General features: G+C 42.5%; 1 protein-coding gene across 2 annotated transcripts in view; it reads right to left on the bottom strand.

Annotated features, from left to right (window-relative positions):
* The window catches only part of LOC143348902 (protein Wnt-6), a 50,530-nt gene that overhangs the window by 27,488 nt on the left and 7,784 nt on the right, over positions 1-15,258 (bottom strand). For both annotated transcript variants that reach the window (XM_076779626.1, XM_076779627.1), the window contains one exon: positions 3,430-3,650. In XM_076779626.1, coding sequence (XP_076635741.1) covers positions 3,430-3,650 — 221 coding nt within the window. The remainder of the gene's footprint in view (positions 1-3,429; positions 3,651-15,258) is intronic.

The following is a 15,258-nucleotide window of genomic DNA, read 5'->3' as shown; positions in this document are numbered from 1 at the left end:
TTTTTATTTCTCGTTTTCATGAATGAAAATTGTTGGCTAAAGATGATTATTAAGTCTCAAATAGGAGTTTATAGTCTATTGCTTTCGTAGAAGGTTGGATTGGGTGATTATGTGAGGTTATGTTTGTGTGATAGCAGCTCAAAATGGAGTAGAGGTTCTTGTTAGTGGACGAATATATCTGAGCTGGTTTCGAACAATTTTAGTAGAACAAAATGTATAATAAGAAAATGGTGGACAGTATATAGGGTGATACACAATCTTAAATCAGTAGAAATTAACAGAAATTGAAATTTAGGAAGTAATTTTAAGAAAGAATATATGAAAATGATTTTATTTTTATTTCTCGTTTTCATGAATGAAAATTGTTGGCTAAAGATGATTATTAAGTCTCATATTGGAGTTTATAGTCTATTGCTTTCGTAGAAGGTTGGATTGGGTGATTATGTGAGGTTATGTTTGTGTAATAGCGATCCAAAATGGAGTAAAGATTCTAGTTGTATTGGATCAAACAACCCTAAGCTAGTTTCAAGCAATTTTAACAAAACAAAATGGAAGACTTTAGGTTATACAAATTGATTTATACGCTATTTTAAACCGCCACAAATTACCAAAAAGAAAATCTAAATTTTGTAAGAGAACCTCAAGAAAGAATACAATACTTTCCCCCCCTGTTTACCATAAATTTAAGTTTCACTAAAAACACTTCAAGTCATCAAATATTTGTTCTAATAATTTGTTACTCGAGCATCTTCGAATCAACGTAATAAAATGAAAAATCGACAAGTGGTGGGCCCAGTTCGCGCAGAATGAGATTCAGCGTTCGTCTAAGGGTTAATTAACCCGTCGAGTCGTGAAATAATACAGAGCGCCGCGTATCTCTGGGAATCTTTCAGCGGGCGAACGCCGATCGTCAGGCATCGCCGACAGTGTCGGATATAATTCGATCATCGATCGTCCAGGGTGGAATCCACGCGTCCGTATATTCTCGAATCACGGATCTAACAGGATCGATGGTAATCTCTCGATCGCGGGGCGAGCCGAAAGAGCAGAAGACGAAGGGCAGAAGGACGAAAAACGGAACGGTTCCGGCGAGAGGACGACTCGCCAACGGCAATGAAGCCTTTAATTAAGGGAACATATTGCCACTAATATCCGACGGACAGTGTCAATCTGTCAGGCTACCAAAAGGCACCGATCTTGATAGCGGAGCCTAGAGAGCGGTCCGGCCTATTGGACACGCTGTCTTCGATTTAGTTGTCGTGCTCGATCACCCGGAATTAATACATCGGACGGGTAACTAAGCGGAGCCACGCGGACAGGTTCGCTCTCCTCTCGTCTCCTCACGACGTGGAGCTAACCCAACCGCGTGAGAATCTTTTCCTACGGGCCGCGACGGTTCAATTTGTTCACCGTTTACCTCCACGACCGTTTACGCGCGCCTCCAGTGCTCATCGGGACACTACAACCGACCAACCTCCATTTTGGAGACCACGCTTTTCCGTTGTAAATTCAATCATTTAAGAAGACATTTAACAATTCTCCATTCTAATGCAATCTCATTTATACAGAGACAGTTGGAAAGTAAATAAAAAAATTGTATGAAAGTGCTATTGTTTACCTTATCCATCCATAGGAAGGAAATTCGAGTAGGTACAGAAATTTTTCGATGGGATTAAAAAGTTTCAAATCATATTAAAAAAATTATATTTAGTTACAGGGGGCAATTACAATCGTTTTTGGTCGTTAGACATACCCTCGAAATCCTACGCATTTTCGAGAAAAAAATTCGAGAAGGTGTGAAATTTTTCGACAAAATTAAAAAATTTCAAATCGTTCTGAAAAAAATATTGTTAGCTATAGGAGTCAATTACAATCATTTTTGGTGAATAGACATACCCCCAAAATCCTACGCATTTTCGAGAAAAAAATTCAAATAGATGGACAAATTGCCGTTCTACAGCCGCAACTTTGAACGTTAATAACTTTTTAACGAAGCCTCCATCAACAAATTAGTATTCTTGATTTTCGTCTTATTTTGACCTCTAGAATCTCCCGTTAAAATTTTTCCCAGGGGTGGCCGAACACCCTGTATTCTTTCCTAAAATTACTTCCTAAATTTTAATTTCTGTTAATTTTTACTGATTTGGGATAGTGTATCACCCAATATACTGTCCACCATTTTCTTATTATACATTTTGCTCTACTAAAATTGTTTGAAACCAGCTCAGATATATTCGTTCACTAACAAGAACCTCTACTCCATTTTGAGCTGCTATTACACAAACATAACCTCACATAATTAAGAAATTCAACCTTCTACGAAAGCAAGAGACTATAAACTCCTATTTGAGACTTAATAATCATCTTTAGACAACAATTTTCATTCATGAAATCGTGAAATAAAGAAGCAAATAATAAAATCCTGTGAAAGTGTGGTATTGTTTATCTTATTTATTGAAAAAAATCCAGATATCCTTTTTAGTATAATTGTAATAATCTCATTTGTAAACAGTTAAAAAACAAATAAAAAAGGGTCGTATAAAACTAAAAAACACTATTGTTTACCCCAATTTACCCGCGACTTTTAATATTTACCCTGCCACTTAGAAACAAAGAAGATCGACACGATCAACCAAAATTACAATTTCAAAAATCTCCCACTTCGTGGCCACCATTTGTAATTAATTGTGAAAGATGACCCTTTAACTCGATCAGGTCTATTCTCGTGAGTTTAGCAGCGTGTTGCTAGCTCTCGTGCGCGCGAGGTTGGCCCATAAAATCCGTCCGCGTTAATTAAAGAACGCTTCGCGAAAGGGAACGCCTTCCGCGCGAATCGCGGTGAAAAAGAAGCGTTAAAAAAACGCGACCGCGCCGCCTATGGATTTCGGAACAGCGTTCGCCATTCGCCGGCCATCTCGACGCGTACGCAAACAATTTCTGTGATTAATGGTGCGGGGCTGTTGCGCAACAACGTGCAAAAAACGTCCCTCGTTCCGAGACTTTCCCTCCCGACCTCATCGAGGTTAATTCGAAAATAACGAGTCCCCCTTCGATCGACGATCGATTCGATCCGTCAGGGATAGAGTGGTCAATGTCAAGGCGAGAAAAAGATTTCTCTGGTCCACCTGGGGGGCATCAAAGGAAGTGTGTAATCGACATCCGGTTCGCCTAATGCTGGGCCCCAGTCTGCATTGTCCATTGTGTCGATTCTGGGCGCTTCGAAGCCTTTGTTATTCGAATTAACGGCCAAAATTGATGGGATTGGTGTTTGTTTTCATAATGGGGACTTTTTCTGGGAGGAAGACCTTCGATTCTAGTAAGTTTTTAGAACGATCGGAACTCGTTAAATGCGGTGATCCGATATGGCGGATCGCTCGAGTAACAAAGGCTTGGAGTACGATGGTTTTCGTTCGAGGTTAGGTCACTCACCCCGCAGTAGGATCTTCCTGAGGGATCTCCTGATCGTCGTGCAGTTCCACCTCCGGTTCCGGAACTGATACTGGCACTCTCTGGTCCCCACTTGGACGCCCCTCGCGATTTCCTTGAGCAGAGAGGGCTCCTTGCGACAAATGTCCGCCATCTTGCCCTTCAGTCTCCTGGTTTTCTTGCAGATTAGCATGGGGTCCATCACCACCTGATTTCCAACGGTCCTGGAACAAACCGGAAGTCAGCATCGCGCCATTTTCAACCCCAGAGTCCCGAAATTAGGACCATGAACCCTACAAGCTGATGGAACCGACAAACTATTCTTAAAAATTGATATTTGCACTAAACGAAATTGAAATCTAAGTGCAAGTGTAGATGTTGCAATATTTAAAATAGTATTTTAATAATTGCAAAAATAGTTATGTATGACCCTATAAATTTTTTGTTAATTCTTTACAACCCTTTTGGGATTTCTTGCAGCCGTTTCCAGTAGCCTGTGGGTACCTAACCTAAAATTCTGAGCCATCGTGTGCACCGAGGGACCGTTTTTCCGAGGGGGTCGCGATCAGAGGACAAGGGACGCCATTACGATAATTAAATCCGCGAGTCATTGTGCTCGTGGCTGTCCAGCAAAGAACTAGCCAGAAACGGTCAGACCGAACGAACGAAAGAAACTGTTCGGTGGAAGGTAGCAAAAAGAGAAACGGATCTAAGGGATCCGAGGCCAGCAATCCCTCGAGTTCTCTCCTTCGGGACCAGGGAAGAACAAGGTGCAAGAAGAACGACGAACGAACCGGAGGACCAAGATCGTGGTCGCATAAAAAAGTCCCAGAGAGAGGAGGAAAGGAGAATAGAATCGAAAGAAGAGGAAGGGAAACATTTCTGCGACAACCCCCTCTCGATTTTTCTTAAAAACTCGTTTTTCATTTTTACTAAGTTTATTTGACGGTCCACGGAAATGTTGTTTAATACATTTTTGTAGGCATCCATGAGCTATAGTTCGTAAATAAATTTCAATGAAATACACTCACTATTATAGGAGTTATGGTCGTTTGAAGATTGGAAACATTTCTGGCCTTGTCATTTTCGCTAAGGAATTTTTTTCTCGAAAATGCGTAGGATTTTGGGGGTATGTGTAATGACCAAAAATTATTGTAATCGACCCCTGCAATCGAAAATAATTTTTTTAGAACGATTTGAAATTTGTTATTTTTGGCAAAAAATTTCACACATTCTCGAATTTTTTTCTCAAAACTGAGTAGGATTTCGGGGGTACGTGTTCCCACAGAAAATAATTGTAATTGACCCCCACATCCAAATATAATTTTTTCCGAATGATTTGAAATTTTTTACGTCTCATAAAGATGGCCGCCCCTCGTCACCTTTCACCTCGCATTTTCGATTACCATTAAACAGACACATATCACGAAATACACATAAAATTTAATCAATCTAATCTTCTACGAAGTGAACAATTCAAAAGTGACCATTTCTACAAGTATCATTTCGAACATTGCACAGTATCTAACAACGTAACTTCGTATATCTCTCTTGCGGAGGACCAAGATGCTCGAGTAAAAAAGTTCCTCGAGGGGTAAAGAAGAATAGAATCGAAAGAAGAGGAACGAAACCGTCGGGGAGGGCGGAGGACAGGATGGAAGACTGTCCGTGAGCGACCTTCGTTACGAAACGTTAATTAAGATCATTAGTTCTGCGTCGGTAGGATGCCGGGGCGCGTACACGACGGCCTCTCGGGAATGCAACGACCTTAATGGCAATAATTCCGTTAAGGACGGTTGCTCGCGCCCGTGTACGACGCTGGTTCGCGGGCAGACGATGCCTCCGCCGCTTTTCGTTCCGCACGAACCGAAGGCAGAAGAAGAGGACGAAGAAGTCCGCGGCTGTACGGTCGGCCGGGAGCAACGGGCACCGGTGACATCGTCATTTGGGCGAGGATTCCACGCTGGAACGGGGCGACTGCAACAGCGAGGACAAGAACGTCGGATACGCGGACAGGAATTCTCGAGAAACTCGCAGAACGGAGACGATCGAAACTGGCCGCGGCAAGAGGGATGCTCGTGGAGCCGGTTGCGATACGCGGAGGCCGAAGGAAAAAAGGCTAAACGCTCTGCTCTCGTTCGGAGAGCAAAATATGGCGCATGTTACGTCTCGCGGGACGATCCGGCCCCGCTGGCGGTGAACAACGCGCAAGAACTTCATTCGAGTCGTCGATATTCTTGCCCCGGGGGCCCCTGTCCGCCATAACGGATCAACCCTCCGGACACCGGAACCGCGTACACGCTGAAAAACAGGCCTCTACCAGCGATTCTTATTTATCTGCACTACCTACGGACTAGCTGGGTCAATACCTATCGATTGATATTCGTGGTTGAGATGCAATTTGATAGAGAAAAACAATATGGCGTCCTCTGGTACCAGGGCTCATCTAATATTTAGCTAAAATTCGAGGTGTAAATCTCCAATTTTGATGAAACTTCGCAATTATGTAGTTCTCGTAAATCTATTAGACACGTATTTTTTTGTAGCTGCTAATATTCACTTTAAGGGGTTGAAATCAGCCCTCAAAGTTGGGGGTTCGAAACATACTTTGTTGAATATCTCGGGAACTATCAGAGATAGGGGTGTGCTTCAAATGGGTGAAATTTATGTTTTTAAACGGCAAATTTGATGGCGTAAAGAGATTTGCAAAACTTTTATTTGTTTAAACAATATGTTAAAAAATAGCACATTTTTTTATTTTTCTCGTTGGATATTAATGATTTTTTTTTCTCCATTTGTACAGAGAAACTACGCATACATGTACAAAATACGGATAAATTGGAATTTTGAGTTTTTCACAATGAAGAAACTTTTTCGTATTTTGTGTTGTACGAAGTACCAGATCGCATACAGGGTGTTCGATAACCATGGGAAAAATTTTAATGGGAGATTCTAGAGGTCAAAATAAGACGAAAATCAAGAATACCAATTTGTTGATGGAGCTTCGTTAAAAAGTTATTAACGTTCGAAAGTTGCGGCCGTAGAACGGCAATTTGTCCATCTATTTGAATTTTTTTCTCGAAAATGGGTAGGATTTTGAGGGTATGTCTATTGACCAAAAATGATTGAAATTGATCCCTGCAACCGAAAATAATTTTTCCAGAACGATTTGAAATTTTTGAATTTTGTCGAAAAATTTCACACCTTCTCGAATTTTTTTCTCGAAAGTGGGTAGGATTTTGAGGGTACGTCTAATGACCAAAAATGATTCCAATTGACCTCTGCAACTAAAAATAATTTTTTTAGATCGATTTGAAATTTTTGTTAGATGTAAATCAACTCTGGATTTACATATGCGTTATTTGCATCTTCGAAGCCTGATTTAACCCCATTTTCAATATGTAGTGATCGCCATTTTAAGATGAATACAGTTACAAATTAAAGTTTCTTTTACCTCGCTGTTAATGCTCGCCAATTTCTTCGCGAACCTCATTTGAACCGCAAAGAATGTTTTTTATCTTTTGAATTCCCACCGACCAAAGAGTCGAACTTTGACCGTTCGAAAGCGACTTCGATAGCGCGATCGCGACTTCCAAGGAGCTCGAGCGGCTATCACGGTTCGCGAAACATTCCAGGAATCCGCGAGGGAACGCGGCGAAGGCGGTTAGTTCTTACGAGCCCGGGATAATAGCCGACGCGCTTTCCAAGAAGTCGAAAGTTATGACGCGACGCTCGTTGTCGCGGCTTATCGTCGTGCTAACGGAAGAACTAGCTCTTACGCGGCCCCCTAAAAATAGCCAATTTCTCCTGACGAAAGCCACCTCCGAAACGGGCGCTCCTCCAAACTTGTGAATTAACGAGACGTTCAACGTCAACACTTTTTCTATGACACTACGTTTCACGTTAAATTATGGTACGTTTTCGTTGGAAAAAAGAAGCCTCATCACGAAAATTCTATCTGGTATTAGTTATTTATATTAATAAGAAGAAATCTTGAAGTGCAAAGGGTTACAGTTCGAAGAAACAAAGATGGCCACCCCCATTATCTCTGCTCTACCACCTCCCGTCTAAGAACTAAATTAAACGGACAATTATCGTAAAATACACAGTAAATATAATAAATCCTGTCTTCTGCGAGGTGAATTATTCAAAATCGACCAAAATTTCTACAGGTTCTATCCTATATATTTAGAAATTGCATAGTATGTAAGGGGTTAATCTCGATCTATTGTGCAGCGTCTGATTACAAAGATGGCCGCCTTCGTCATCTCTGTCCCCATCACCTGCCATCTTAGAACTTCATTCTAAGAGCATTAATCGCGAAACACGCGATAAATCGAATCAATTCGTGCTTCTCTGAAGTGAATTATTCGAAACAACTTAACATTTATGCAAGTTTGATCCTAACAAAATTACAAATGGCGTTCCTAGTTTGTAACCGAGCTAGGAACGCGAAACGAGGGCGCTGTTAGAGGGCCTCCCTGCTGCGTGACACTGTCCTGGCCACAACAGTTCAAAGGATGACAGCCGTGGAATATTTGCGCTGGTTCTTTAACGACCCGTGCAGCTAACCTCTCCTAACTCAAATAAACGCGAGGATCGCGTGGTTCTGTCGATACACCTCTCGCCTGATGCACGTATGTATAACGTTACGACGTTATTAGTGCAAACACGTCGCGTCGTTTGACGATCGTTTCGCGCCGGCGTCTATTAATACGCCAAGCGGCTGGTCAGCGGAATCGGAGTGGTCAAGAACCCGGGGTCCCTGCGTTTCGGAGTAACTTATTTTCGCCCGCGGTGGTTTATCTGGTTGACGAGGAACGACGTGGATCGAAGAGGACGCGGCCACGGAGCAAACTCGAGCGGAGATAACGAACAAAGGGGGGAGGGGAATCGTGGGATGGGGTGGGTGGTATCCGGGACTAGATGGAAGGAAGGGGTTGTCCCCGCGTACGCGGAGGCAAGAAAAGAACCCGAGGATGGACACGTCGTCGCGAACGAAAAGCGTGGAGAGGCCGGTTAGGGCGGTCGACTTATTTATTGCCTCATTAGACGCACTCACTTTGCTCGAAGGCAGCTCCACGCTGTCTGCTCGGATAGACAGTGACGAGAGAGCGAACGTTGCTTGGCCTCACTCGCCTCGTCGGTTCGTACACGCTCGAGCACCGGAAAGGGAGAGAATATAGAGAGAAACGCGGTCCTCGGACCGCCGAAAGGAGCTCCAGGGAAGAAGAAGAGGAACGAGTCGAAGAAGAACGGTCGCCCGAACCAGGGGCCCGCCGCCGGATTCCTCGAATATCTCGCACCGTACGAACGAGACCCTCGAGGATAGGAAGAAAACACGACGGAAGTCGGGAACCCGGGGCTCCAAGGACGGGCACGATTCCTCCTCGTTTCCACGAGCGTTGATCCTCCGCCGCGGTGGAATTCGACGAAAAAAGAGGACGCAGACGGGGAAAAATACGGGCAACGGAAGTCGAAAGTCACAACAGCCCGCGGCGGCTAAATACGCGCACTTAATCTAAATCATCCTCTCGTTGGGCACGACGACACGCGGCAGGCGCGAAATCGAGCAAACAAAACCCTCCCCGCGGATGTTTCTGCGATCTCTGATCCGTGTTTTAAATTTAAGTTATCTATTTTGTTAGGGAAGAGAGTATTCCTTCATTTTCACGTCGCAAAATTGCTTTGGTATTGACTAGTTCGTCGGTAAAGATTGTTGGAGCGCAAAGGGTTACGGTTTGAAAAAACAAAGATGGCTGCCCACGTAATTTTTATCACCTCGCGTCTAACGACTCTATTAAACAGGCACTTATCGTGAAATAAACATTGAATTTAATTAATCTGGTATTCTGAGAGGTGAATTATTCAGAATCGACTAAAATTTCTGCGAGTTTTATCGTATCAATTTGAAAATTGCATAGTATCTGTTAAACTCGATCCACTGTGCAACGTCTTATAAAGATGGCCGACCCCCATCATCTCTGTTCCATCACCTCGCGTCAAACGACTCTATTAAACAGGCACCTATCGTGAAATAAACATTGAATTTAATTAATCTGGTATTCTGAGAGGTGAATTATTCAGAATCGACTAAAATTTCTGCAAGTTTTATCGTATCAATTTGAAAATTGCATAGTATTTGTTAAACTCGATCCACTGTGCAACGTCTTATAAAGATGGCCGACCCCCATCATCTCTGTTCCATCACCTCGCGTCTAACGACTCTATTAAACAAGCACCTATCGTGAAATAAACATTGAATTTAATTAATCTGGTATTCTAAGAGGTGAATTATTCAGAATCGACTGAAATTTCTGCAAGTTTTATCGTATCAATTTGAAAACAGCATAGTATCTGTTAAACTCGATCCACTGTGCAACGTATTATAAAGATGGCCGACCCCCATCATCTCTGTTCCATCACCTCGCGTCTAACGACTCTATTAAACAGGCACCTATCGTGAAATAAACATTGAATTTAATTAATCTGGTATTCTAAGAGGTGAATTATTCGAAATTGACTAAAATTTCTGCGAGTTTTATCGTATCAATTTGAAAACAGCATAGTATCTAAGAAGTTAACCTCAAATAAAATTGTCTCGCGGATGTTTCTCCTCCAAACTCTGATGCTGACCGCGACCAGCGAGTGTCCTGTATACCAGGAAACGGTTTCGAGCACGGAAGAAACTAAGTACCGAGAGAGATGATCGGCTCGCGTAAAAAGGCCAATTTAACTCGGCTGGGGAATGCCCGAACAAATTGGTGCCAAGGGTTAGCCGGCAACCGCGAGCCTAGATTGCGTTTCGAGCATCGTTTCCCAAGAACCTCCAGGAATTTCGTTGGCGGAGGCTCTCGATCGCTCGAAAGGGAAGAAAGAAGGCTCCCGGACGCCGCCGTGCACGCCTCTATTTCCGTTTCGCCGTCGGCGTACTCGCGCTCCGCCAATTATTCCAGGCACGCGGCTTAATGAAACCCGATCGAATCGGAAGAGCACTAATAAAATTAGAGTAAGCCTTGGATAACGCGCGCCGGGGGTCTTTAAATTCCATACATCGCTACGTCGAAACAATTTCAAATTCTTCTCCGTGGAACGTTCTAGGGAAACGCAGAACCCCCCTCGAACATTCCGCCAAAATCGATTCCCCGGGGCTCCACCCTTCGCGTCCGCACCTGGGATCCGACGAATATTACTTTTCCCTTTTTTTTGGGGCGGTTTTATTGGCTGGATCCTGCGACGCGCGATTTTTCATTTATCAAGGGGCGTGCTCAGAGGTGGATTTACGCTAGGGAAAACAGTACAAACATATTCGAGGTTAGATTACGGAATGTAAACGTGGGACTAGGATTTCGTGGTTACGATCCGTGTTTGCACTTGGGTAATCTCTTCAGCGTTAAATATATTTACCCTGTCTGAAAGTGACATATGACGAGTAGGCAGTTTCTACTACTGGGGATCTAGTAACATCTAGTAACACGTCTTGATGTTCCACATTTGAGAAGCTTAGATCTAGTAATTAGTGTATGCTCCAGTAACTGGGAGATCTAGTAACATTTAGTACCAAATATGTCTCGATGTTCCTTAGAATATGACAATGTGGTCCCATATTTGAGAAACTTTGTGATCTTGAGATTGCTATGAAAACTCGATGCACCTCTAGAAACTAGATCTAGTAACATCTAGTAATAAATACATTTTGATGTTACTTAGCATATGATAACGTGATTCCCCATTCGAGAAACTTAGTGATCTCGATTTCTTTATGAAATCTCGATGCACACTGTGTGCTTTAGTAACTAGATCTAGTAACATCTAGTAATAAATACATTTTGATGTTACTTAGCATATGATAACGTGATTCCCCATTCGAGAAACTTAATGATCTTGGTTTTTTTATGAAATCTCGATGCAGCTTATGAGCTCTAGTAACTAGATCTAGTAACATCTAGTAATAAATACATTTTGACGTTACTTAGAATATGATAACGTGATTCCCCATTCGAGAAACATAGTGATTTCGATTTCTTTATGAAATCTCGATGCACCCTGTGTGCTTTAGTAACTAGATCTAGTAACATCTAGTAATAAATACATTTTAACGTCTCCTAGCATATGATAACGTGATTCCCCATTCGAGAAACTTAGTGATCTCGATTTCTTTATGAAATCTCGATGCACCCCGTGTGCTCTAGTAACTAGATCTAGTAACATCTAGTAATAAATACATTTTAGCGTCTCCTAGCATCCAATAACGTGGTCCCGCATTAAAGGAACTCGAATCTCCCATTTGGAGGTTAAAAGGTAACCCCGATTCTAACGACGCCACGTCTACCAACCTCAGGGAGCAAAAAGATCGACTTCCAGATGGGATCCACCGATCCTGGGGTCCCCGAAAGGGCCCAGGGACGCACGAACGTAATAAAAAAGGGAAAAATATAGGAGTGGAGGTTAGGATGTCGGTTCGTGCGCGTGGTTGCGTCACGCCACGGCGATTTCGCGCAAACGGAGAACGCGTGACCGTCAATGGACTCGTCGTTAACCGCTTCGTTTCTAACACGCGTGTCATTGCCGGCTCACTGGCGTTATTGCGAGCCCCGCCATATTTTGACCCGACCGTGATCGACGTGCGTTCCATCGTGACAAATCGAGCATTTCTTTAGCGTGCCGGCGTTTTCGCCTCGTCCATCGCGATGGAAATATTTTCGAGCACCGATTCAATTTCGCTGCGCGCATTATTTATTGCGTTGCAGCCATTACCGGCTCGCCAGAAGCAATCTTTCCCGCCACGGAGCGTGATAGATCGACGGGGAACCCTGCTTTTTCATACCAAACGTTCGGAGCACAGGTGAATTAATATATTTATCTATCGAAGCTGCTTAAAACAAATCCAATTTCTTTTCGAGCTTTAAAAGTTGTCTAGGATCTACCACATTTTTTCTGATATCGAAAGTCGATTACGTAGAGGGCTCTGGTATTCGTTTCACGCAGGAATCTCGAAAATGTTGTTCGCTGGGCGGTAAATCAGGACAAAATTATTTTCGTCCAGGGGATCGAGTATGTCGCGAGGATGATCGAGTGCGTTCGCGAGTGGAGGGTTGCAGCACTAAATTTATCGTTCCCCCAGGCGACGTGGATCGAAACTGACCCCGGATAAACGATCAGAAAATAGTCGAAGTTCGAAAGGCGATTTCGCGCCGCAATCAAAGAGGATGAAACGGAAGTTTCGCTCGCGGTGGCTGCAACGAAAGGGAAACGAGTTTTCCGTGTTTACGTTGGCGCCGTGCGTGCATCCCTGCCACGTACGAAAAGGTCGAGCTTTTACGACCGCAAATAGACAAACGAACGCGAGAGTGTACTAATCCTCGGCGAAACTTCGAGGAACGTTCGCCGGCGAAAATAAGCATTACGAGCGCCGGTTGACCGAAATACGCTCTTGTATCGGGAGCAAATACACTACGGACGAGTTTACGGCACAACCGTTACTACGCACGTGGCGTGCCGCGGAACGTGCTAGAGCAATTTGGCAGGTTGGCGGAGGCTGGGCAAGACCGCCCAACCTACGACCTTTTGTGGCCTCGTGCTTCCCAGAAAATTCGTTTCAGAGATGTTTAAATTGTCCCTGCAATTTTACGATATCGCCTCCCTGACGTTCTTATAGGATTCGATTGTTGTATTTGAACGTGAACAAATTTGTACGATTTTGTTGAGGAAAACAGCGAACTCACGTATGCGTGACAACGGCCGTCAAGGTTCTAGGGAATAGTTAGGGTCTTCTACAGTGTCTTTTCCTTCAGATCTTAATGGGTTTGAGATATTTAAACAAATTTGTACGATGATTTTGTTGAGGAAAACAGTGAACTCACGTATGTGTGACAACGGCCGTGAAGATATTAGGGAATAGTTAGGGCCTTCTACAGTGTCTTTTCCTTCAGATCTTAATGGGTTTGAGATATTTAAACAAATTCGTACGATGATTTTGTTGAGAAAAACAGCGAACTCACATATGCGTGACAACGGCCGTCAGGGTTCTAGGGAATAGTTAGGGTCTTTTACAGTGTCTTTTCCTTCAGATCTTAATGGCTTTGAGATATTTAAACAAATTTGTACGATGATTTTGTTGAGGAAACAGTGAACTCACGTATACGTGACAACGGCTGTTAAGGTATTAGGAAACAGTTAGGTCCTTCTACAGTGTCTTTTCCTTCACATCTTACTAGAGAAATAGTTTTGAGATACTTAAACAAATTCGTACGATGGTATTAAGGAAACAGTGAACTCACGTATACGTGACAACGGCCGTCAAGGTATTAGGGAATAGTTAGGGACTTCTACATTGTCTCTTCCTTCAGAGAAATGGATTTGAGATATTTAAACAAATTTGTACGATGATTTTGTTGAGGAAAACAGTGAACTCACGTATGCGTGAGAATGGCCGTCAAAGAGTTGTAAAAACCGTGGAGGAAAATTAAATTTGATGAATTATATTTTAATTGCTTCCATATCTAACTGTATTTAAACCTGAACAAATACAAACTACGACATTATCACGAAAAATAGTGAACTCACGTATGCGTGACAACGGCCGTCAAAGAATTGGGAAACTAGCAAAGAGAAAAATTAAATTTCATGAACTATATCTTAATTCCTTTTATATCTTATGTATACTAATAATCTTGATCTCATCTGTAATGAATGAATAAATAAATTTGTATTAGGAACAATCCTGCCAGACAGAAGATTGAAATCTATCGATTGTGGAGGTTTATTGTGGATGATTTCTTATTGAAGAGGTCATTTTTGAGTTTGTAAAACTATACTAAGTGTTTGAATGTGCTGAGGAACAAATTCGAACGATAATATTCTTACGAAAACGATGAAGTCACGTATGCGTGAGAATGGCCGTCAAAGAGTTGTAAAAACCGTGGAGGAAAATTAAATTTAACGAATTATGTTTTAATAGCTCCCATACCTAACTGTATTTAAACCTGAACAAACACAAACTATGACATTATCACAAAAAACAGTGAACTCACGTATGCGTGACAACGGCCGTCAAAGAATTGGGAAACTACCAAAAAGAAAAATTAAATTTCAGGAATTATATATAATTGCTTTCACGCTTCCTGCACACTAATGTGACTAGGCCACGTTTACACTAAATAAACAAATAAATAAACAAAGTCTTAGGAATGATTCAAACAGAAGATCGTGGAGACCAATTGTGGATGATTTCGAACGAAAGAGGTGATTTTCGAGTTTCTAAAACGATTCTAGGTGTTTGAATGTGCTGAGGAACAAATTCGAACGATAATATTCTTACGAAAACGATGAAGTCACGTATGCGTGAGAATGGCCGTCAAAGAGTTGTAAAAACCGTGGAGGAAAATTAAATTTAACGAATTATGTTTCAATTGCTCCCATACCTAACTGTATGTAAACCTGAACAAACACAAACTATGACATTATCACGAAAAACAGTGAACTCACGTATGCGTGACAACGGCCGTCAAAGAATTGGGAAACTAGCAAAGAGAAAAATTAAATTTCAGGAATTATATATAACTGCTTTCACGCTTCCTGCACACTAATGTGACTAGACCGCGTTTACACTAAATAAACAAATAAATAAACAAAGTCTTAGAAATGATTCTAACAGAAGATCGTGGAGGCCAATTGTGGATGATTTCGAACGAAAGAGGTGATTTTCGAGTTCGTGAAGCAACTCTTGGTGCTCGAGTGAGCCGAAAGGTCCGTCGAGGAGGCGATTCGCGTGGATCGCGGACGAGTATCAAAGCGGAACGCGTGACCCTCGCGTCACACGGTCTGCGCGTT

This window comes from Colletes latitarsis, chromosome 12 (genome assembly GCF_051014445.1).
Source record: "Colletes latitarsis isolate SP2378_abdomen chromosome 12, iyColLati1, whole genome shotgun sequence".
In the NCBI taxonomy this organism is placed as follows: domain Eukaryota; kingdom Metazoa; phylum Arthropoda; class Insecta; order Hymenoptera; family Colletidae; genus Colletes; species Colletes latitarsis.
The sequence above is the reverse complement of the archived record's forward strand: the minus strand, read 5'-3'. Positions and strand labels throughout refer to the sequence as shown.